General features: G+C 50.9%; 1 protein-coding gene and 1 non-coding gene across 2 annotated transcripts in view; both read right to left on the bottom strand.

Annotated features, from left to right (window-relative positions):
• NDUFB11 (NADH:ubiquinone oxidoreductase subunit B11) overlaps nt 1–24,205 on the bottom strand; it is a 53,250-nt gene that overhangs the window by 4,734 nt on the left and 24,311 nt on the right. Inside the window, exon 2 of the mRNA XM_056867347.1 lies at nt 11,756–11,886. Within this exon, the coding sequence (XP_056723325.1) occupies nt 11,756–11,886 (131 nt within the window). The remainder of the gene's footprint in view (nt 1–11,755; nt 11,887–24,205) is intronic.
• Nucleotides 23,651–23,719, bottom strand: TRNAP-GGG (transfer RNA proline (anticodon GGG)). The gene has a single exon. It is a non-coding gene; the product is annotated as a tRNA-Pro (tRNA).

The following is a 24,205-nucleotide window of genomic DNA, read 5'->3' as shown; positions in this document are numbered from 1 at the left end:
TCTTCCTATCAGCTTTCTTCATTGTCCAGCTCTCACACCCATACATAGTAATAGGGAATGCAATGGCATGAATTAACTTAAGACACTTTCACACAGCCCAAATAATGCACTTTTAATCCATTTTCAATGCACTTTGATGGTAGATTTCACTGTGTGAACTAGCAAAATCCACTTGCAAACAATCGTTAAGGTGCACTGTAAGTGGATTGAAAGTGCATTATTTGGGCTGTGTGAAAGTGCCCTTAATCTTGGTGGCCAGATCCTTACACTTCAGAATCTTTTCTAGCTCCTTCATGGTTGCCCTTCCCAGTCTCAATCTCCTTCTGATTTCTTGGCTGCCGTCTCCCTTTTGGTTGACGATGGAGCCAAGGAATAGAAAGTCTTCAACAATTTCAATTTCCTCATTGTCAACCTTAAAGTTGTGTAATTCTCCTGTAGAGACTTACACAAATTACAAATGCAGGATAAAGCCTATCAATTATCCATAATTTTAATCACCATGTCCCTCTTCCCTCCCCTTCAGTACTGAACCACCCTTAGCAGATAATCCTCCCCTCCCCAACAGAACCACCTGAGCAAGTCAGAAAGTTCTCCCCGACTCATTTCTCCAGCACCGTTAAGCTCACGACCAAGACAGACGCCGGCCCCCAGGGGAAGTTTAATTTTTCACACCCTTCTCTCCCCCCATCCCCCCCCCACTGGAGAGGATGCGATCTGCCTCCCCAGCTCATTAAGTGGAATATAAAGTGGAATATAAACGGGCTGGCAGCAGGCTTTCATCTGGTTGACAAATGGGATTGCGGCGATTCCTCAAGTGGGGGGGGGGCAGGCTTAGAAGAGAAGCCAAAGAGGTGACCCCACCACCACCACATGGGATACACACTGGCAGTAAAAGAAGGAAAGAATGGGGGGGATTGATTGCACATAGCCCTAGGCTTCCAGAGGGTGAGAAATCTAGTTATAAGACTCTTTCAAAACAGAGATCAATGGGGGGGGGGGGAAATACTCTTCTCAGTCCAGTGCACCTTAGAAGAAGAAGAGTTGGTTTTTATAGGGCCACTTTCTCTACCTTTTAAGGAAAATCAAACCGGCTTACAATCTCCTTCCCTTCCTCTCCCCACAACAGGCACCTTGTGAGGTAGGTGGGGCGGAGAGAGTTCAAAGAGAACTGTGACTGGCCCAAGGGTCACCCAGCTGGCTTCGTGTGGCGGAGTGGGGAAACCAACCCGGTTCACCAGATTAGCCTCCGTTGCTCATGTGGAGGAGTGGGGGAATCGAACCCGGTTCTCCAGATCAGAGCCCACCGCTCCAAGCCACGACACCACGCTGGCGCTCCTTAGAAAAAAAAATCCTGCAGATACTAGATCTCTGTATGGTAAAGAGATCCCAAGTTATGCACCTTAAAAGGTACCAAGTACAGATGGGCAGTATTGCCCCACAGTCAGGGAAACAGGTGGTGATAGGGAGCCCGAAAAAATACGCAGAACAAAACGAGGATGAGGCCCCACTGACTCAAGATCTAATACCACCGAGGAACTGTCCAAGGGTCACCCTATCCCAAAAGAACAAAATCCATGTACTGCCTTCGATTAAGACAAACCCAGTTTAACACCAAACGTGCAAGAATTCATCCTCATCAGAACTCTTCTTCAGACCCACATGTGACAATATAAAAAGACAGAGGAGGGGACAACAGATTTTGTTCAGAGTGCCTTACGACCCATGACCTGGAAAAAAAATCTGCTCCCCCGCCATCTCTTTGCATTTTGTAACATCAAGCCAGAGGAAGAGTTCTGGTAAGCTTGTAAGCTTGCATAATGGTTTGTGTTACTTGGATAGGCCTGAATAAAAAGGTATTAACATGGATTTTTGTTTTTGGATTTTGCGTGGATCAGTATGGCTGATCGCTGCTTTTTTCTCGGTATCCCAACCCTGGCTACAGATCACAAGGAAACTTCGGTCAGGTCAGCTCACCCTCTACCTACCCCCCTTCCACATTTATAAAACAGGAAAAGTGACTGAGCAATCCTACAGAGACAAAAGTGTATTTGTTTACTTCATTTGTACCTCTCCTTTCTTCCCATTGAAGACCCAAAAGCGACTTACGTAATTCTCCTCTCCTCCATTTTATCACCATAACAACCCTGTGAGGTAGGTTAGGCTTAGAGAGGGTGACTGGCCCAGGCACGTGGGGAGCTTCCATGGGACGTGGGGATTCAAACCCGGGTCTCCCAGATACTAGTCTGCCACTCTTAACCACTATACCACACCGGCTCTCTAAAAAAAGTTGTGTTTGATTGTTTTCATCTGGATAACCAGCGTGGTGTAGTGGTTAAGTGGTGGATTGGAGTGGTGGACTCTAATCTGGAGAACCGAGTTTGATTCCCCACTCCTCCACATGAGCATCGGATGCTAATCTGGTGAACTGGGTTGGTGTCCCCTCTCCTACACATGAAGCCAGCTGGGTGACCTTGGGCTTGTCACAGCTCTCTTAGAGCTCTCAGTCCCACCTACCTCACAGGGTGTCTGTTGTGGGGAGGGGAAGGGAAGATGATTGTAAGCTGGTTTGATTCTTCCTTAAGTGGTAGAGGAAGTCGACATATAAAAACCAACTCTTCTACACACAAAGCCAGCTGGGTGACCTTGGGCTAGTCACAGCTCTCTTAGAGCTCTCTCAGCCCCCACCTACCTCACAGGGTGTCTGCTGTGGGGAGGGGAAGGGAAAGTGATTGTAAGCCAGCCTGATTCTTCCTTAAGTGGTAGAGAAAGCCCGCATATAAAAACCAACTCTTCTTCATCTTCTTCTTCTTTGTCTTCATCTTTTTCATTCAAGCAGCAGGTATCCTTGTTCCAATGTGCATTCATCCTCTCCCCCCACCCCCAGCTCTGCTTGCTCCAGCATGCATTCATCCTCTCCCGTCCCCGGCTACTAAAACGTAGCCGGCCCAGCTCCCCAAGGGCCCGGCCCCCTCCCCTGTCTCTGTAACTCCGGCAATCAGCGGCTCCTGCTGCAACGGCAAAGTTCATTAGCAGCTCCCCGAAGACCTGCTTAATGAGACCCCCCATCAATTAGAGAAGAGTTATGTCTTGCAATCGGGCGCCTCTCTGGAACGCCGAACTGAGGCAGCTGGCTTCGCACCACCGACGGCGCCCTCAGGAAGGAGAGACGGACCCCAGACTTTCCCCCAAGGACCACTCCCGCACAGGGGGGGAAGAGTGGCGGCGAACCAGGCTACTGGTCTGATATCTCGGTCCCAGTGTTTCCAAGAAACCAGTTAAAAGATGCTTCCCAACGAGGACGCAAAGCAACTGTGTAATTTTGTACACTGACCCTGTGAGTGTAGAGACCTGCTGTTTGAGAGCCAGCGTGGTGTCCTGGTTACGAGCGGTGGACTTTAATCTGAAGAACCGGGTTTGATTCCCCGCTCCTCCACATGAAGCCAACTGGGTGACCTTGGGCTAGTCACAGCTCTCTTACAGCCCCACCAAGCTGACTTATGGCAATCCTGTTTTCAAGGCAAGAGACGTTCAGAGGTGGTTTGCCACAGCCCGCCTCTGTGTGAGCTGAGAGAGTTCGGAGAGAACTGTGACTGGCCCAAGGTCACCCAGCAGGCTTCATGTGGAGAAGTGAATCATAGAGTTGGAAGGGACCACCAGGGTCATCTAGTCCAATCCCCTGCACAATGCAGGAAATTCACAACTACCTCCCCCATACACCCCCAGTGCCCAGAAGATGGCCAAGATGCCCTCCCTCTCATGAACAGCCTAAGGTCATAGAATCAGCATTGCTGACAGATGGCCATCTAGCCTCTTCTTAAAAACCTCCAGGGAAGGAGAGCCCACCACCTCCCGAGAAAGCCTGTTCCACTGAGGAACTGCTCTGTTAGAAAATTCTTCCTAATGTCTACATGGAAACTCTTCTGATTTAATTTCAACCCACTGGTTCTGGTCCGACCTTCCGAGGCAACAGAAAACAACTCAGCGCCATCCTCTATATGACAGCCCTTCAAGTACTTGAAGATGGTTATCATATCCCCTCTCAGTCTTCTCCTTTTCAGGCTAAACATACCCAGCTCCTTCAATCGAACCCAGGTTCTCCAGATTACAGTCCGTGGCTGTTAACCAAAACACCACACCGGCTCTCATATCTAGTCTATCCATCCATCAATCCATCCATCATCTGCAATCTATCTATAAAACAACAAGTTTCTAATCCTCATTGTTAAACAAAAACAAAGGCAGAATTTGCATTAAAAACTATACAGGATTAACGGGCATCTGAGAAAGACTCTGCAATGAAAAGGAGCTCCTGTCCATCCCTGGGGACCAAAGCTTGCTCTGCATCTCCATCAGCTCTTTGCCAGTCTGGCCAAAGCTGTGCCTCAGTGGTAGAGCATCTGCTTGGCATGCACACAGTCCCAGGTTCAATCCCCGGCATCTCCAGTTAAAGGGGACTAAGCAGGTAGGTGATGTGGATGACCTCAGCCTGAGACCCTGAAGGGCCGCTGCCAGTCTGAGAAGACAATACTGACTTTGATGGACTGAGGGTCTGATTCAGTATAAGGCAGCCTCATGTGTTCAATTCTAACTGTATCTTAGGGGAGGGGCTGTGGCTCAGTGGTGGAGCACCTGCTTGGCATGCAGAAGATCCCAGGTTCAATCCTCAGCATCTCCAGTAAAAGGGACTGGGCAAGTAGGCTATGTGAAAGACCCCTGCCTGAGACCCTGGAGAGCGGCTGCCTGGTCTGTGTAGACAATACTGTCTTTGATGGACCGAGGGGCTGATTCAGTAGAAGGAAGCTTCGTGTGTTCAAAAGCAAAGGTAAGAAAAAAACAAAACAAAACAGACACCCAGAGGAAGCAACAGCAGGGCCTCCCACTGTTCTTTCCCTACAGATGCTACTAATTCACACCACTACTTCGCGTGCTGGTGACAAAGATGGAGTGGGAAAGCCAGGGCCGCGTGCCAAGGAACGCCCTGCCCCGCCTCTCCAGGCTCTGTTCATTGGGAAGCTGTCAGTGGTGGGCGACAACCCCCAGAGACTGTAGTCATTGCACATGACTGAAAGGAGACGCAGTGGACGTGGAATATGGTCCGCCTCACTACCTGCATGCCTGCTGCTGTAGATAAAGGCAGAAAAGCGACACGGGTGCTCTACACATACAGACATTGGGAGCGAATCAGGGACCAGGAAAGTCAGGGAAGAAGTGAAAACGGCTTGGTTCAAGAAAGGCTCTTTTCAAAGGATGGGGGTCCTAAGGAAGGAAGGACACCTGGTGCGTGGTGAGGATGGGGGCATACTCACGATCAGGAGGCAAGGTGGCGGGAGAGAGTATGAGAAGTTGAGGGGCTGTGGCTCAGATGCAGAGCCTCTGCTTGGCATGCAGGTTCAATCCCTGGCATCTTGTTAAAAGGATCAGGTAGTAGGTGATGTGAAAGACCCCTGCCTGAGACCTTGGAGAGCCGCTGCCAGTCTGAGTAGACAATACTGACTCTGACGGACCGACAGTCTGATTTAGTAGAAGGCAGCTTCATGTGTTCATGGGAAGCTATGGGTGAACCTGTGCAGGGTGCAAGTCATCCAAACTGAGAAAAAAAGGGACAAGCCGGACAAGAACACATGAAGCTGCCTTATGCTGAGTCAGACCCTTGCTCTAGTGAGGTTGGTATTGCTTACTCTGACTGGCAGCAGCTCTCTGGGGACACAGGCAGCGGTCTTCCCCATTGGCGATTACCTGATTCTTGGAATTGGAGATGCCGGAGTTTGAACCCGGGACCTTTGGCTCACGAAGCAAGCAGATGTTCTACCGCTGGGCCTTTGACCCTCCCCGAGTCAATTCAATTGCGTAGGATCGGTACCGCAGTTCTTCTGTGTACCTGGACTCGCAGAAGATCTATGTGCATCTGAATTCTCGATCAAGGTAGACCAAACCCTGTAGCAAGGAAAGATCAGCTCGGCAACGTACCAGCGTGGTGTAGTGGTTAAGAGCGGTGGTTTGGTGGACTTTGGAGAACCGGGTTCGATTCCCCGCTCCTCCACATGAGCGGTGGAGGCTAATCTGGTGAACCAAGTTGGTTTCCTCACTCCTACACCTGAAGCCAGCTGGGTGACCTTGGGCTAGTCACACTCTCTCAGCCCCACCTACCTCACCGTGTTTCTGTTGTGGGGAGGGGAAGGGAAGGTGACTGTAAGCCGGTTTGAGTCTCCCTTAAGTGGTAGAGAAAGTCAGCATATAAAAACCAACTCTTCTTCTACATAACACGTTTTGCTGTTGGAATCCATTGAAAGGCAGGGGTCTAGAGCTACGCAGAGCACTGAGATTCCATCCCTCCACCTACTAGGAAGGTTGTCAGCTCCCGCTTTGATTTCTGAGGGCAGAGACACCTTTAAGCCTATTGTCAACATCCTAGAAACTTGGGTTTTCTAAAAAAGGGAAAGTCAAGAGATTCTCAAGTGCAGAATTCCGCACCCAAGATTTCTGCGCTTGGGAGGTATAATGAGTACATCCTGGTCTGAGGATGGCCGGAAGTCTCTGGCGATTGTCTACTGCTCTCATACCCGCTGCCTCCACAGACACATTCTGCCTCTCAACTCACCTGGGCCCATTCACAAGACCCCGTTCCTCTGCAACGTACAGGAGGAAAAGCTAAGCCAGCATGGTGTCATGGTTAACAGCAGTGGCTTGGAGCGGTGGACTCTGATCGGGAGAACCGGGTTTGATCCCCCACTCCTCCGCGTGAGCGGCGGAGGCTAATCTGGTGAACTGGGTTGGTTTCCCCACTCCTCCACATGCCACCTGCTGGGTGACCTTGGGCTAGTCACAGCTCTCTTAGAGCTCTCTCAACCCCACCTACCTCACAGGGTGTCTGATGTGGGGAGGGGAAGGTGATTGTAAGCCGGTTTGATTCTCCCTTAAGTGGTAGCGAAAGTTGGCATATAAAAACCAACTCCTCTTCTTCTTCCTTCTTCCCAGCGGCAAGAAACAGGCTCTGGCCTTTGCTCTAGGAAGGAACCAAGGCCCGCAAGACGAGAGGATCAGAGACGGACGGGCTAGGACTCCTGGGTTCTTTTCCCTCCCCAAAAAAGGGGGGGGCAAAGGCTCATTCATTAGTGATGCGCTTCAGCAGGGTCTATCGCAGGCTCTGAACGGACGGGAACAGGAGCTGCGCAAGCCGCTCCCGATCAGAAGGTTCTGTGTGCGTCAGCAGCGGAAAAGCCTGTAACCTGCCCCCCTCCCTGCCAGCCAAAACAGCACAGATCTCAGCTCCTGGCCTCGGTCTATCTATATCCCACTGGCTATATATATATACACCACATACACCTAGCACCAGCTGGCGCACCCCAAAAATAACTCGCAGCGGCTCTAAACTGCAGTGAATTTCCACAATTCGCGCTCTTCTCCCCCCTCCATGAGTCTACCTTTTCTGAAAATGAGTCCTTTCATTAGCTCCATAGGACGAAACAGCCTTTTGGGTTTTTTATTTGGGGGGAGGGATGCTTTTGTACAGCGCACTGCTATAGGAAGAAGAGTTGGTTTTTATATGCCGACTTTCTCTACCACTTAAGGAAGACTCAAACCGGCTTACAATCGCCTCCCCTTCCCCTCCCCACAACAGACACCCTGTGAGGTAGGTGGGGCTGAGAGAGCTGTGACTGGCCCAAGGTCACCCAGCTGGCTTCGTGTGCAGGAGCGGGGAAACAAATCCAGCTCACCAGATTAGCCTCCGCTGCTCATATGGAGGAGAGGGGAATCAAACCCAGTTCTCCAGATCAGAGTCCACTGCTCCAAACCACTGCTCTTAACCACTACACCATGCTGGCTCTGTAACACAGGAGAAAAGGTGGAGGTGGGGAAGGCCGGAGGCAGATGCTGGACCACCTGTCCCTGTTTCGGTACAGCCAGGTATTCTGGCCAGACTGCTGAGATGCCTCTGTACAGTTTTCCTGCCCCCACCCCCAAATAAGCAAGGCTGTCTATACCTTCAGAGCTACCACAAATAATTAGAGTCCATTATTCATCCCCGTTTGGAATCTGGAGAAACTCGGCTTCCTTTAGAAGGAATGAGCGAGAGACAGAAAGAAAGAGAGAGAGAGAGCGGAAGAATTTTTATAGCCCTCGGGTCGCAGAGGAAAATGTGTGAAGTGTAGAACGCTGCCTGGCAAAGGCTGAACAGAGCGTCAGGGGGGAAGGGTGCGATTCTTCTGCTTGTGCCGCACGCACACACACACACACACACACACAATGCCATCCATTCTATTCCCCTTGCCTTCTTTCCTCATAAAAGAGCCAGCGTGGTGCAGCGGTTAAGAGCAGTGGAGGCTAATCTGGTGAACTGGATTTGTTTCCCTGCTCCTACACACAAAGCCAGCTGGGTGGCCTTGGGCTAGTCACAGCTCTCTCAGCCCCACCTACTTAGCAGGGTGTCTGTTGTGGGGAGGGGAAGGGAAGGCGATTGTAAGCCGGTTTGATTCTTCCTTAAGTGGTAGAGAAAGTTGGCATATAAAAACCAGCTCTTCTTCTTCTTGGAGGGTGGTGGAGTCCCCGTCTTTGGAGGTCTTTAAGCAGAGGCTGGATGGCCATCTGTCGGGAGTGCTTTGATTGTGGGATCCTGCATGGCGGGGGGAGGGTTGGGGTCACTGGGGATGTGGGGGGGGAGGTAGTTAATTTTCTGCATTGTGCAGGGGGTTGGACTTGATGACCCTGGTGGTCTCTTCCAACTCTATGATTCTTCTGCCTGCCCTCCTCTAAGTGACAGCCCTTCAAATACTTAAAGAGAGCAATCCTGTCCCCCCTCAACCTCCTCTTCTCCAGACTGAACATTCCCAACTCCCTCCGCCTTTCCTTGTAGGCCTATCGAATGCAGCAGATTGGGGTTTTGACCTGGAGCCAGGGTTTCTGCACCTCTCTGGGTCAGAGGGGAGGCTGCGTTGACAACCTGGCTGGTCAAATCCACCCCCTACCTCCAAAGGATCTTAGAGTTACTGCAAGCAGTGGATTCAGGGGCCTTTGATTATTTCCCCCCAACCGCTTTTCTCCCTTTGCTAAGCCTTTCTCTCTGATCACCTCGAAGCAGGAAGCGTGCTGCACCATAAAACAAAGGGTGTGTGTGACAACCGCACACTGATACAAAGCGGGCTTTGGATGTGCACGGGGAGCGGGGACTCAGTGAATCACACAAATGCTCAAAATCCCCAATGCCTTGTGGGGTATTTAGACTTCCTTTGGGGGAAAGTCTTGGGGAAATTAAAACCTCCATTCAAGTTGTTACGGGAGACTGGCTGGATGCACGTTTTGGAAAGCGCGGCGGTAGTTATAAAGCTCCGTCTTGCACGCATTTATGAAAACCCTGTTTCCTGACGCGTCTGGGGACGCTAAAAAAACATTAAGAAGGCAACTTTAAAAAATCTGAATGTCTGACAAGAGTAACAATATATAGACAAGGGAAAAAAAACACAACAGCAATCATAGCTCGCTACAGAGAGAAAGAGCAACCTCTCAAAGAATATTGAAATGCTCCCCCCTCCTTTTCCAAGAAGCGTGTTATGTGGCAACATTCCCATTATAGTTCTAATGAGGATATTTATCTTTTTCCTTACAAGATATTCCCTTGAAGAAAGGCTGCAAAGCCTGGCAAGCATTGACGGTAAATCTTCTGTGAACCTTTAAAGCTCTGATTTGCATTCCCATAAAAAGCATGTGCCTATGCACATGTGCGTGCTTCCCCCCCCCCCCCCCCCCGCAAAAGGTCTCCTGTGCAAGTACCGGGGCATTCCTGACCCATGAGGTGACATCACATCCCGACGTTTTCTAGGCAGACTTTTTTTGTTTACGGGGTGGTTTGCCAGTGCCTTCCCCAGTCATTTTCCCTTTACCCCCAGCAAGCTGGGTCCTCATTTTACCGACCTCGGAGGATGGAAAGCTGAGTCAACCTTGAGCCCGCTACCTGAAACCAACTTCCGTTGGGATCGAACTCAGGTTGTGAGCAGAGCTTAGACTGCAGTACTGCAATTTACCACTCTGCGCCACGGGGCTCCTCCCCCACCCCGTGTGTGTGTGTGTGTGTGTGTGTGTGTGTGTGTGTGTGTGTGTGAGAGAGAGAGAGAGAGAGAGAGAGAGAGAGAGAGAGAGAGAGAGAGAAGTGCCGCCAAGTCGCAGCTGACTTATGGCGACCCCTGTTAGGGTTTTCATGGCAAGAGACTAACAGAGGTGGTTTGCCAGTGCCTTCCTCTGCACAGCAACCCTGGTATTCCTTGGTGGTCTCCCATCCAAATACTAACCATGGCTGACCCTGCTTAGCTTCTGAGATCTGACGAGATCAGGCTAGCCTGGGCCATCCAGGTCAGGGCCCCCCACCCCATACCCTAAGCTTACTAGGAGCGAGTCCGTATAATTCAAGATGGAGTGGGAGATAATTACGGTCCTTGTTATCCAATACGCCTTTGCACTGTGCACCTGCCCCCTGGCAGAAGAGAAGGGAGCACTGTGCTTGAAGTTCAGCACGATCGAGAAAACTCGTCGGCAAACCGGAATACCAAAAGCGTCTGAAGTTTTCAGAGGAAATATGGTCCTGGCGAAGGGCGGGAGGTGGCAAGGGGGCTGTTTCAGGCTCAGAAGCGCTTTTGCCCTAGCCTTTGAGGATGCAAAGGGCAAATGAAGATTCTTGCAGGATTCTTGCCTCCAGAGAAGGCATTTGCTGCTCCCAAGACAACAGATTATTAGGAAGGGGGGGAGTTTAGTCACCCTTAAGAACAGAGAGCAACAGAGGTTTCAGCACAGGGGAGAGAGACAGACAGACAGAGACTATAGTTTCATGAGGCAGCAGGACAGGAGTAAGCAGCAGTGTGATGCGGTAGCTAAAATGTGATCTTGGGCTGTATCAACAGAAGTATAGTGTCCAGATCACGCAAAGTGATGGTATTGCTTTACTCTGTTCCGGTTAGACCTCACTGTGTTCAGTTTTGGGCACCACAATTTAAGAAGGATGTAGACAAGCTGGAGCATGTCCAGAGGATGGCAACAAAGATGGTGAGGGGTCTGGAGACCAAGTCCTATGAAGAAAGGTTGAAGGAGCTGGGTATGTTTAGCCTGGAGAGGAGAAGACTGAGAAATGATATGATAACCACCTTCAAGTTCTTGAAGGGCTGCCATATAGGGGATGGTGCTGAGTTGTTTTCTGTTGCCCCAGAAGGTCGGACCAGAACCAACGGGTTGAAATTAATTCAAAATTCCGTCTAAATAGTAGAAAGAACTTTCTAGCAGTTAGAGCTGTTCCGCAGTGGAGCAGGCTTCTGAGCTCTCCTTCCCTGGAGGTTTTTAAGCAGAGGCTAGATGTCCATCTGTCAGCAATGCTGATTCTATGACCTTAGGCAGATCATGAGAGGGAGGACATCTTGGCCATCTTGTGGACATGGAGTCAGGGTCACTGTGTGTGTGTGTGTGTAGGTAGTTGTGAATTTCAAGCATTGTGCAGGGGGTTGGACTAGATGGCCCTAGTGGTCCCTTCCAACTCTATGATTCTATTATTCTAAATAGCTTGGAGGTGGGAAATGAGACAACAGGATTCAGAATGCGAGACAGAAGGGAGAAATGGGGGAAATTAGCTTTGGGAGATGTTCGGGTGGGGAAGTACAGAACTGCTGAGCTGGAGAAATTGCTCAGTCCACGGCAGCCGGGCCGAGAGTTACTACATGAGAGACGGAAGGCCTGAAAAGAACTGTACGACAGGGAGAGGAGCCTCACAAACAGATCTTACCCTCGGTCCGGCAGGTAGTGTACAAAGGCGGTGCCCACAACAATGGTAAGGGATATGCCGAAAAAGAAAGCCAGTCGCATGTTCCACAGATCGACAACAGGATCATCATGAAAGCCATGGTAATCTGGATTCTGGAAGGAAAAGGTGGAGTTAGCCTACAGTCATCAAAGACCAGACCCTTTATTTCGGGACACACTAACCACACCGTCAAAAGCCCCGGACATCAATTCAAGTTCAACTTCTGCGCACCGTTTTATTCCATTTTCCATTCCTTTTTCATCCCACCCTTCTTCCCTGGAGCTCAGAGCAACCGTCTCTTCCTTCCCCATTTCATCCTCTAGCACATGAACACATGAAGCTGCCTTATACAAAGTCAATATTGTCTACTCTGACTGGCAGCTCTCCAGGGTCTCAGGTGGAGGTCTTTCCCATCACCTACTTGCCTAGTCCCTTTAACTGGAGATGCTGGGGATTGAACCTGGGTACTTCTGCGAGCCAAGTGGAGGCTCTACAGCTGAGCCACAGCCCCTCCCCTTATGATGGTCACTCTTCCTCTATATCTCAATTTCAGCAGGTCACTCTGTCACTTGAAACAACCTCCTCATAGCTATTAAGACCAGCAATTACGTAACATCTTAGTAGGTATAATGCAGCCAGCTAGATTTATTGTTTTCTTTGCCAGTTCTGCGTATTTGACTATGTAACTTGAATTTTAGTTTGCTTTTGAAATTTCTCTTATTAATAAAGCTTCTTAGACCTTTGAGGTTGTTGAGTCAGTGGCCTAACCCAGTGACCTGGTTACTCTACTAGTACAAGACTGGGACTCAGTCTTGATACTTCAACCAGGTAGATTAGACGGAGACTGTGACCGGACCAAGGTCATCCAGGGAGCTTTCTGGCAGTGCAGGCAGTTAAAACTATTTATTTAGACTTGTATCCCGCCCTCAGTCCACGGCCAAGGCTGGGCTCAGGCCGGGTAACAACAAACCAAGAACAGCAAGTACAATCAAACCATAAAAACCACCTTCCGCTAAAACGATTAAAACCACATAACAATATTAATAAAGAGAACAAGATGGCGCCTAGCCAAACATAGAAACGGCTGAGGGTCCGGCAGAGCACTCAGTAAATAAAAGGTAAAGGTCCCCTGTGCAAGCACCGGGGCATTCCTGATCCATGGGGCATTCCTGACGTCACATCCCAACTTTTCCTAGGCAGACCTTGTTTACGGGATGGTTTGCCAGTGCCTTCCCCAGTCAACTTCCCTTTACCCCCCAGCAAGCTGGGTACTCATTTGACCGACCTCGGAAGGATGGAAGGCTGAGTCAACCTTGAGCCGGCTACCTGAAACCGACGTCCGTCGGGATCGAACCCAGGTAGTGAGCACAGCTTTTGACTGCAGTACTGCAGCTGACCACTCTGTGCCACGGGGCTCCCCAAGCACTCAGTGCCCCCACATAATTGATAAAACTAAGAGTGGGGGGTAGCGAGTGGGGGGAGTAGAGAGGCCAGCACGGATGACAACCTGCGGCTGCCCTCAATTGTAGGCCTGGTGGAATAACTCCGTCTTACAGGTCTCCCAAAGCCCAAACCTGGAACTTACAGGTCTCCCAAAGCCCAAACCTGCTGGCTCTTTGCATCCTTTGAGAACTCGGTCAGCTGAAGCATTACGGACACCCTCCTCTTCGGGAACCACCCTCATTCCCTGTTGTAAATGCAGAACTATATAGCAAGCACAAAATGTCCATCTGCGTGGTGTAGTGGTTAAGAGCGGTGGTTTGGAGCGGTGGACTCTGATATGGAGAACCGGGTTTGACTCCCCACTCTTCCAAATGAGTGGCGGAGGCGTATCTGGTGAACTGGATTTGTTTCACCCACTCCTCCACATGAAGCCAGCTGGGTGACCTTGGGCCAGTTACAGCTTTCCTAGGGCTCTCTCAGCCCCACCAACCTCCCAGGGTGGGTCTGTTGTGGGGAGGGGAAGGGTATTGTAAGCAGTTTGATTCTTCCTTAAGTGGTAAAGAAAGTCGCCATATAAAAACCAACTCTTCTTCTTCATCATCTTGAGGGATGACAGATGCTCCTGACAGAGCACTGTGCCGTTCCCGGCCATAAAGGAGGCTTGTTCGTATGATCCCCCTCTGCCCTCATCTTTTCTTGTCCCCACTGAGCGGATTATACAGTTCGCAGCGGTAACCTTCCCTTACCTTGGTACACCCATTTGTATGAAGGAGAGGAGGATCACGCAAGCTGCTTTGGGTCCCCGTTGGAGAGAAAGGTGGGGTGCAGCTGAAGGAAATAAAGACCAAGCAGGTGAGAGGGTCAGACGTGAAGCCTCTGAGTAGCAGAACAGGCCGAGAGATTAAGGGGAAGGCCGCGGAGGTCAGCTGTGGAGTGACACTCCCCCCCCATCTCTCTGTCTCTCGGGTTATTTCCACCCCCTTTGTAAAAGGACGGGGAGAGGGATGAAGATACATACTCAGCATGACAAGAACTCTTTTAGCCCAGCGCCTGTTCCATCTCAAAAAATAAGCAGGCAAGCAATACGGCGAGGAAGAAGTCCACTGTGCAATTAACTTGCGCACGGAACGGTTTCAGGCTAGAGGCACCGGGGGAATCAATCGCCCCAACAAGTCCCCGGCCCGCTTGACGGAGCCAGGGAAAAATTAAGGGTGTGTTGGGGAGAGAGAGATAATCAACTCTTCCAGAAAGCCTAACCCGTGCAAGGGGAAAGACAGGACAATTACACTGATTTTATGTAAAATATACATAATAGAGGCTGATTGTGAAGAGGGCAGGGGGTAAAGAAGGGAATTCAGCCGCTCCCTTTGTCCGGCGGGAGCGTGACACATTCTCTTACAAGCTCATCCCAAAGCAGGACGCCTGGCTTCCCAGTTGTTTACTGTGGCTGCTTCTCGACTTGGCAGCCCACGGGGTGTCCTCCCTGGCCCCCCAGACACGAACTTGGCCATCTCTCCCTGACAATCGGGCTCCGGCTGCGTCCAAGCCTCATCCTCCAAGACGAACGCCGGAGATCAGCCTGGTATTGTTCGCCCAAAGACAGGTGAAGACAATGCTTCTGGGAGCAGGCATGCCTCCAGCTGTTTCTCCAGCTGCAGAGTGAGAGGCAGCCGACACTCCGCAGAAGCGCATAGTGCCAAAGCCAGGCAACAAAGCACCGTTCAAGAGGCCCTGCAAAGAGAACAGTTGGGGAGCTCGCCCAGATCTGGACGGCAGGGCTCACTTCTATTAAGCGATGCAGGGGCTCCTGCTTAAAAAAAGAAGTTCTCCTCTCATCCCTGTAGCTTCTTAGCCCAAGTGTGTGAACGATTACTGCGGCGCCTCCACAGAAAGGGGGGGGGAAGTATTCTGCTAACGCTCAGATGAAAGCTTTCCCAACCAAAGTGCATGTGCAAAGACAAGTTAGACAAAGACGGTGGCAGGGAAGCCTTGAGAAAACTGCTGTTAACTTTGCTCTGCTTTGCACATATCCAATTTGAGAAAGCAGTATTTTATTTAGTTTCACTTTCTGTCTTACCATTCTTCTGTTTTATCTTGTTATTTTGATACTTCATTTATTCAGTTTCATCTGCCTGCCTCCATATTGATAGTGGGTTTTTAACCACTCGGTAGGCAGACTTTAACTCTCCTGCCAAGGATTAAGATTTTAGGGTTATAAACCTTTATAAGCCCCTAGCATTGTACCATTAGGGAATAGATTCGGAAGTAGATAATTTTAATGTATTTTAAAATATTCAATTGTTTATGGGACTTGAAATTCATAGAATCATAGATCAGAGTTGGAAGGGGCCATCCTCATGACAGCCCTTCAAGTACTTGAAGATGGTTATCATATCACCTCTCAGTCCTCCTCTTCAGGCAAAATATACCCAGCTCCTTCAACCTTTCCTCATATGACTTGGTCTCCAGACCCCTCACCATCTTTGTTGCCATCCTCTGGACTACGCTCCAGCTTGTCTACCTCTTTCTTAATTTGCGGTGCCCAAAACTGAACACAATACTCTAGGTGAGGTCTAGCCAGAGCAGAGTAAAGTGATACCATCACTTCACGTTATCTGGACGCTATACTTCTGTTGATACAGCCCAAGATCGCATTTGCCTTTTTAGCTACCACTAAAATGAAAGGTTAGAATTTTATTACGAATCGTAAGCGCAATTGTCCTTTGGATGATCTTACACCCCCCCTCACCTAAACAAGGTAAGGCAGAAGACCCCCCTTAGATTCGACTATGATTTTGAAACCATTTTGAAAATTTACAACCAGTCCCATATCAATTCTCTCGGTAAAGACAAGATAGATCCAACATAGACAGAAGGTCAACTCTGTAAAGGAAGCCACAGCCCTCAGTTTGCAAGACCTGGGCAAGGCTGTTAACGATAGGACATTTTGGAGGTCATTCATTCATAAAATCATAGAGTTGGAAGGGATCACCAGGGTCATCTAGTCCAACCCCCTGCACAATGCAGGAAATTCCAAACTGCCTCCTCCCCACACCCCCAGTGACCCATACTTCCTGCCCAGAACAGGGCCAAAGTGCCCTCCCTCTCATGATCTGCCTAAGGTCATAGAATCAGCATTGCTGACAGATGGCCATCTAGCCTCTGCTTAAAAACCTCCAGGGAAGGAGAGCTCACCACCTCCCGAGGAAGCCTGTTCCACTGAGGAACCGCTCGAACTGTTAGAAGGTTCTTCCTAATAGGGATGCCGTGAGTCAGAAGTGGCTTGACGGCACTATGCACACACACACACACAATTCCAGTTTGGGGCACTTGGAACTTTCCAGCCACAGCACAGACTAATGCAAGAGATTGCTAAGCCTAGACACTGAAAGCAGGCCTTGGGGTCAGCTCAGGCCGAAATTAAGTCCTCCACATTATGCATTTGTTTTTTTTAGAGAGTCAGAATAGGGACAGCAGAGAATTTACCGCTGCCACAGATTCTCTTAGCCCACTCTGACGCCCTGCTACGGAGTAGTAAATAGGAGATGGTAATAAGTTAACATCTAAATAAAGCTCTCTCTCAGTAATCTGCACAGCAACTTTGTAAAATAGGTCAATATTACCCACTGTTATGACGGGTGGGGGGCACGGATGCCAAATTAACGGCTCGCCTAAGGCCACTGACTTGAGTTCTGAGCAGAGGAGGAATGTAAAACCGGGAAAGTTTGAGAAAGATGCTTCAAACCAGAGACTGTGCACAATTTCCAATTTAGGGAAAAGCTCACGCTCCCCATTTTTGGCTGTGTGTAAGCAGCATGTCCCTCCTTCCGAGTGATCAGAAACAGACCCCCCCTCCCCAACACACACGACCAGGGGACTTTCTGGGTTAAGGCGGAGGCCCCCTTGCGCGGGCACACCAGCGTTTTCACTCTGCTCGGGCAGAAAAAAGAGAGTTTCTCTTGCCATGTTGACGGAATACCCAAGCACTGAAGTTCTGGGTTCAGCCCCCCACCCCCTTGGAACAACCAAGAGACAAAACAGGGAAAGCTTGCAGCGTAAGGAAATTTCAGGGCGTTAACAAAACAGCAGAGATGGGATCTCATTAGGCTGTTGCTTGGATACCCCTGGTGCCCAGCGCTGGGGTTGCGAAGGACAGCTAGCTCGGGTGAGAGACAGCAGTCTCCGAGGAGTGGATTCTCCAGCAGCTCCAGCTGGTCACACGCACATGCAAACATCCCTTTTATTGCCTCCTTGTGCGCAGATCTGCAGCCTTTGAACACAGGAAGCTGCCTTATACTGAATCAGACCTTTGGTCCATCAGAGTCAGTATTATCTACTCAGACTGGCAGCGGCTCTCCAGGGTCTCAGGCTGAGGTCTTTCACATCACCTACTTGCCTGGCTCCTTTAGCTGGAGATGCCGGGGATTGAACCTGGGACCTTCTGCATGCCAAGCAGATGCTCTACAAACTGAGCCACAGCCCCCTCCCCAAACACACAAAGCTGCCTTATACTGAATCAGACCCTTGGTCCATCAAAGTCAGTATTGCCTACTCTGACTGGCAGCGGCTCTCCAGGGTCTCAGGCAGAGGTCTCTCATCTCCTACTCACCTAGTCCCGGGAGATCCCGGGGATTGAACCTGGGACCTTCTGCATGCTGAGCAGATGCTCTACCACTGAGCCACAGCCCCTTCTGGCCTCGTGACCCACAGAACGGTCCAGAGTTTAGTGTTTGGGGGGTGAGGGAGAGGAGAAGAGAGCGGGGTCAGAAGACCAGTTTGGCTGTGTCAGGGCTGCAGGCAGTGAGCCTGCCTACCCACACTGCCACCCTCTCCTCCCACCCCTTCCTTGCACAGTAGGGTTCATTATTCCTTCGCCTACTTAACTCGTTGAGGCTGAGTCACAGTCGGCTCCTGAGTACACGCGCCCCTCCTCCTTTTCATATCCAGGGAGCTATATTCTGCAATGGACACGCGCGCGCCTCTCCCACCCTCCTAGCAGACCTGGGACTACTCGGTTAAAATGTACGTATGCTATTGACAGGGGAGGTATAGGGCAAGGAAAAGGAGGAAGAGGAAGAAAGGAAGAAGAGGACGAAGAAGAGGAGCTGGTTTTTATATGCTGACTTTCTTTACCACTTAAGGAAGAATCAAACCAGCTTACAATCCCCTTCCCTTCCCCACAACAGACACCCTATGAGGTAGGTGGGGCTAAGAGAGCAGTGACTAGCCCAAGATCACCCAGCTGGCTTTCTCTACCACTTGAGAATCAAACCAGCTTACAATCACCTTCCCCTTCCCACAACAGACCTTGTGAGGTAGGTGGGGCTGAGAGAGCTCTAAGAGAGCTGTGACTAGCCCAAGGTCACCCAGCTGGCTTCGCGTATAGGAGTGGGGAAACCAAACCAGTTCACCAGATTAGCCTCCACCGCTCATGTGGAGGAGTGGGGGAATCAAACCCGGCTCTCCAGATCAGAGTCCACCGCTCCAAGGTAAGATGCGCAAGGGCAGCTTCCTCGTCTCGCAGCGGGAAGAGAGACGCACTGACAGCGTCGCCGAGGCTTGGACTGTGGCATCTTTTCCAAGCGGCGCCCAGCACCGTCCCTCCCTATTCCGGTGGCGGAGCGGCATGCGCTCGGGTTCTCGCCACCTCTTCCGGCGCTGTGGTTTGACAAGCAGGGGGAAAGAAACACCCACCGGACCCTGTGCTTTGGAGGTGTCATAACTGTGGAGGAAAGAAGGAAAGAGAAGGGAGAGAGAGAGCGCCAGTAAATTAGCTCACAAGTATGCCGGCAGGCACTGATTCTCCTGCAGGAGCAACACAGTGCATTTGGGGGGGGGGAGGGAGAAACAAGACCACGGCCAGCGTGGTGTAGTGGTTACGAGTGGTGGTTTGGAGCGGTGGACTCTGATCTGGAGAACCGGGTTTGATTCCCCACTCCTCCACATGAGCGGCGGAGGCTAATCTGGTGAACTGGATTTGTTTTCCCCACTCCTGCACACAAAGCCAGCTGGGTGACCTTGGGCAAGTCACAGTTCTCTTAGAGCTCTCTCAGCCCCACCCACCTCACAGGGTGTCTGTTGTGGGCAAAGGAAGGGAAGGTGATTGTAAGCCGGTTTGAGTCTCCCTTAAGCGGTAGAGAAAGTCGGCATATAAAAACCAGCTTCTTCTTCTTCTTCCTCTTAAGGAGCGCTTGCAACGACTTTTCATGCAGCTGGATCGCGAGCCTTGTGCACGCTTCCCTCCTCTCTGAATCTGGGACCGCCTGGCTGCAAGTCCAACTCCAAACCCTCATTGCTAATGTAGACAGGTATCGCCAATACCTTGTAGGCATTCCGTTGGGACACTGGGAGGCAAGCTAGCCCCAAACTTAGCCCCCTGGACCTACAAGCTCTGCTTCTTCGTTCATGGGAAGGTGTGGGCTGAGTGCAGAGGAGGGGGGTGGAGCGCAGGTTCAGAGGCCCTTTATGCCAGAATAGGTTCCTGAGTCACCGGCAGGGGGGCACCGTACAATGACTGGAGACTTTAGGCTGCTGCTGCTGTTGCTGCTGAAGACGATGATGATGAAGATGATGGGGAGGGGCTGTGGCTCAGTTTGTAGAGCATCGGCTTGGTATGCAGAAGGTCCAAGGTTCAATCCCCGGCATCTCCAGTTAAAGGGACTAGGTAAGTAGGTGATGGGAAAGACCTCTGCCTGAGACCCTGGACAGCCGCTGCCGGTGTGAGTAGACAATACTGACTTTGATGGACCAAGTGGTCTGATTCAGTATAAGGCAGCTTCATGTGTTCATGAAGATGAAGAGTTGGTTTTTATCTGCCGACTTTCTCTTCCACTTAAGGGAGAATCAAACCGGTTTACAGTCATCTTCCCTTCCCCTCCCCACAACAGATACCCTTGTGAGGTAGGTAGGGCTGAGAGAGCTGTGACTAGCCCAAGGTCATTCAGCTGGCCTTATGTGTAGGAGTGGGGAAACCAACCTGGTTCACCAGATTAGCCTCCACCGCTCATGTGGAGGAGTGGGGAATCAAACCCGGTCCTCCAGATTAGAGTCTACTGCTCCAAACCACCGCTCTTAACCACTATACCACGCAGGCTTCCTAAAGGGCATGAAGCCATACATTTTAGGAAGGAGAAGATGAGCCGGCCATACCTGTTGACTGAGACTTGTGGGCCCGGGCAAGGAGTAAAGGGTGCACCAAGCCAGTGGGTGCCCGTTGTTTCAGGGAACTCCTTCCAACTGCTCTCAACACATGCTTTCCCCTGCACTTAAGGCTGCCAACACTAGGTTGGGAAATCCCTGGCAATTTGGGTGGGTGGGTGGAGAGCAGGGTCCTCTGCGAGGTATAATGCCATAGAGTCCACCCTCCAAAGCAGCCATTTTCTCTTGGGGCTCGTCTGGAGCTCGGTTGTCATTCCAGGAAATCTCCAGGCCCCATCTGGAGGCTGGCACCATAGAATCATAGAGTTGGAAGGGGCCACACAGGCCCTCTAGTCCAACCCCCTGCTTAATGCAGGATCGGCCTAGGGCATCCCTGAGAAGTGCTTGTCCAGCCTCTGCTTAAAGACTGCCAGTGAAGGGGGAGCTCACCACCTCCCTAGGTAGTCCATGCCACTGTAGAACAACTGTTACTGTAAAAATAATTGCCCTAATATCCAGCCGGTACCTTTCCGCCTGCAATTTATACCCATTGTTGGGAGTCCTGCCCTCTGCTGCCAACAGGAACAGCTCCCTGCCTTCCTCTGAGTGATAGCCCTTCAAATACTTCAAGAGAGCCATCACGTCCTCCCTCAACCTCCTCTTCTGCAGACTCAACGTTCCCAACTCCCTCAGCCTTTCCTCGCAGGGTTTGGTCTCCCTCCCCTCCCTTTCCGGACCCAGCTCCCCGCCTTGACCCCGGCGCCCTGCTCAGGCGTCCCCCTCGGGCCAGGCAGCAATTTCAGGTCACTATGATTTATTAAAGAGCTTGAGCGGCTTTGCCGCTGCTTAAATATTTAAAGAGCCTTTGTGCAGAGAGAGTGGGGAAAGCACGCACGTGCCCGCCCAGAGAGAGAAATAGCAGGTGCTGCGAAAGGCATGGCTCGCCCAGCCCCACAGCCGGGATCGATAAGGGGGCGGATAGGGAGGGATCGACAATCACCCCCCCACACTGTTCCCAGCAGCTGCTTCTGCCACTCTTCTCCAACTCTCCGCCACCCTTGCCATCTCCTGCCTTCAAAGGTCGATGCCCTTTTGGCTCAGTTGTGCACAAGCCTGGCTTCTAACAGTGCACGGCCTCCGCCCGGATCGCCAAGATCACTCACGTCTGGATCCCACGAGAACTGCACAGTTTTGTGACCTGCCAAGCTGAAGGCTGCCTCCCCAGCTATGTAGGACAGTCCTCTAGGGGGCTCAGGAAGGCCTTTGGCTTTTGCTGCCAGAAGCGCAAGAATGGGGAGGCGGGTTCAGAAACACCGGCCAAGCCGCAATATAGGGCTGGTGTGTTCAGAACACACAAAGATATAAGAACATAAGAAAAGCCATGCTAGATCAGTCCAAGGCATATCAAGTCCAACTGTCTGTTCAAGGTGCCTCGAGGAAGCCCACAAAAAAGACTGCAGCAGCATCCTGCCTGTGTTCCACAGCCCCTAATAGAATAGGCATGCTGCTCTGATCCTGGAGATAATAGGTATGCATCATGACTAGTAGCCATTTTGACTAGTAGCCGTGAAATTCCTCTCTTCCATGAACATGTCCACTCCCCTCTTCAAGCCTTCCAAGCTGGCAACCATCACCACATCTTGGGGCAGGGTGTTCCACAATTACACTATGTGTTGTGTGAAGAAATACTTCCTTTGATCGGTTTGGAATCTCTCACCCTCCAGCTTCAGCAGATGACACCATGCATAATTTTATAGACCTCTATCATGTCTCCCCTTAACAGCCCTAAGTTACATAGCGGGCTCTTCGTTGGGTGCCCTCTTGACTATTCTGGTGGCATTCAGACGTGCCCAACATGTCTAGGCAGGAAGGGCACATGGCAACCAAACAGCGCTAAAATTTCTTTCCTCTGATGACTCAAAGCCATTTAAAGTAGGCAACAGAAAGCCAGACTTGGGGTGGGGAATTTCCGCTTCAACACCCCCTGGCTCATCCTGGAACACATGAACACATGAAGCTGCCTTATACTGAATACTGAATCAGACCCTTGGACCATCAAAGTCAGTATTGTCTACTCAGACCAGCAGCGGCTCTCCAGGGTCTCAGGCAGGGGTCTTTCACATTACCTACCTGCCTGGTCCCTTTAACTGGAGATGCCGGGCATTGAACCTGGGGCCTTCTGCATGCCAAGCAGAGACTCTACCACTGAGCTACGGCCCTTCCCCAAAGTCTGCAGGCCAATACTGGGTAAACCTCTTTCCCGGATTTTAGCCTCACGACAGTCTGAGGTTTTTTTTGTAGGAAAGGCAGGATATAAAATAGTACAAGGCCGTAGAACTACGTAGAATGTTTACTGGACAACAATTCTCCCCCCCCCCCCAATAAACAGAATTCTCAACCATTTCAACAAGTGCCGTAAGACCAAGGCTTAGGATTTTTGTGGGTGCGAGTTTTTCCTGATGCCGCTCGCACAGTTTTATGGGATATTTTTATGCGCATTCTTAATACTGTAAAACGCACTCCGGGCTCTGGGGCTGAGCTGATTTAAAATCCTATGAAATGAAGCTGCAAATGTCATCCCATCGTGGTGGGATAGAGACGTATTAAAGACCGCACCTCCACGCACACTTTTATTATCGAACAGGAATTGGAAGCAGCAAATAAAGCTTCCCTCCTCTCTGTCGAGCGGGCGGGCTTTGCTGCAAAAACAAGGCTGGGAGAGGCTCACCCCCCCCCCCGACCAAACCAACACCGATGTAGCTACGGGAACATGGAAATGTTGGATATTCAGACCTCTCCCATAGCAACAGCCTGCGCCAACTTCAATAACCATGGTAGGTTTGCACAGGGTATCCACGACCAATAAACAGAAGGAAACAATTTGATCGTGGTCTTAAAAGGTACCATGGGGGGGGGGATCTCTGGTGATGTACGGTGGGGCCCTTACCCTTAGACACTACTGCAACGAACAACAGCACCTTCTCTGGAGTCAGCTGCCAAGGGTTCCTCGCCGAAGAAGAGGAAGAGTTGGTTTTTATATGCCAACTTTACCACTTAAGGAAGAATCAAACCAGCTTACAATCACCTTCCCTTCCCCTCCCCACAACATACACCCTATGAGGTAGTTGGGGCTGAGAGAACTGTGACTAGCCCAAGGTCACCCAGCTGGCCTCATGTGGAGGAGTGGTGAAACAAATCCAGTTCACCAGATTAGCATCCGCAGCTCACATGGAGGAGTGGGGAATCAAACCCGGTTCTCCAGATCAGACTCCACCACTCCAAACCACTACACCACGCTGGCTCTGCCGGGGATTGAACCTGGGACTTTCTGCATCCCAAGCAGATGCTCTACCACTGAGCCACGGCTCCTCCCCAGACTCGCTTCGCCCCCCTCCCCAGCCCAACTTTGTGTCAGGCAGGCATCAACTTGGCAGGCTAGGAGGCGGGGGTGTCAGCCATGACAAGCTGTCAGTAAGGGCTGATTATTCCATTATGGGGAAATCTCCTGTGACACCTGACCCACCTACCCCCCTTTGCTGAGAGGAGGTGTGCTTCCCTCCCCCCCGCCCAGTGCCGAGTGCGCTACCACTGCGGTGGCAGCGATCCCTACTTCGTGCTTGGATCGAGGCTGACAGCGAGAACCTCCCCTCCCGCCCTTGCTGGAGACTGTTTGGGAAGGAGGTGCTCTTTGAACTGTCTAAAGGTATTCCAGTGGGGGCCGCCAAGCTGTTCGACACACAAACTCTTCAGGCCGAGGAGCTGGCGGGGGAAAAAGCTGTGCTAGGAGGAGTCTCCTTGTGGATGGATCAGGAGACTAGAACAATTCAGGAAGAAAGAATAGACCCCCCTGTC

Source organism: Euleptes europaea, chromosome 1 (assembly GCF_029931775.1).
Source record: "Euleptes europaea isolate rEulEur1 chromosome 1, rEulEur1.hap1, whole genome shotgun sequence".
NCBI lineage: Eukaryota > Metazoa > Chordata > Lepidosauria > Squamata > Sphaerodactylidae > Euleptes > Euleptes europaea.
This window is presented reverse-complemented; position numbering and strand designations above follow the sequence as displayed.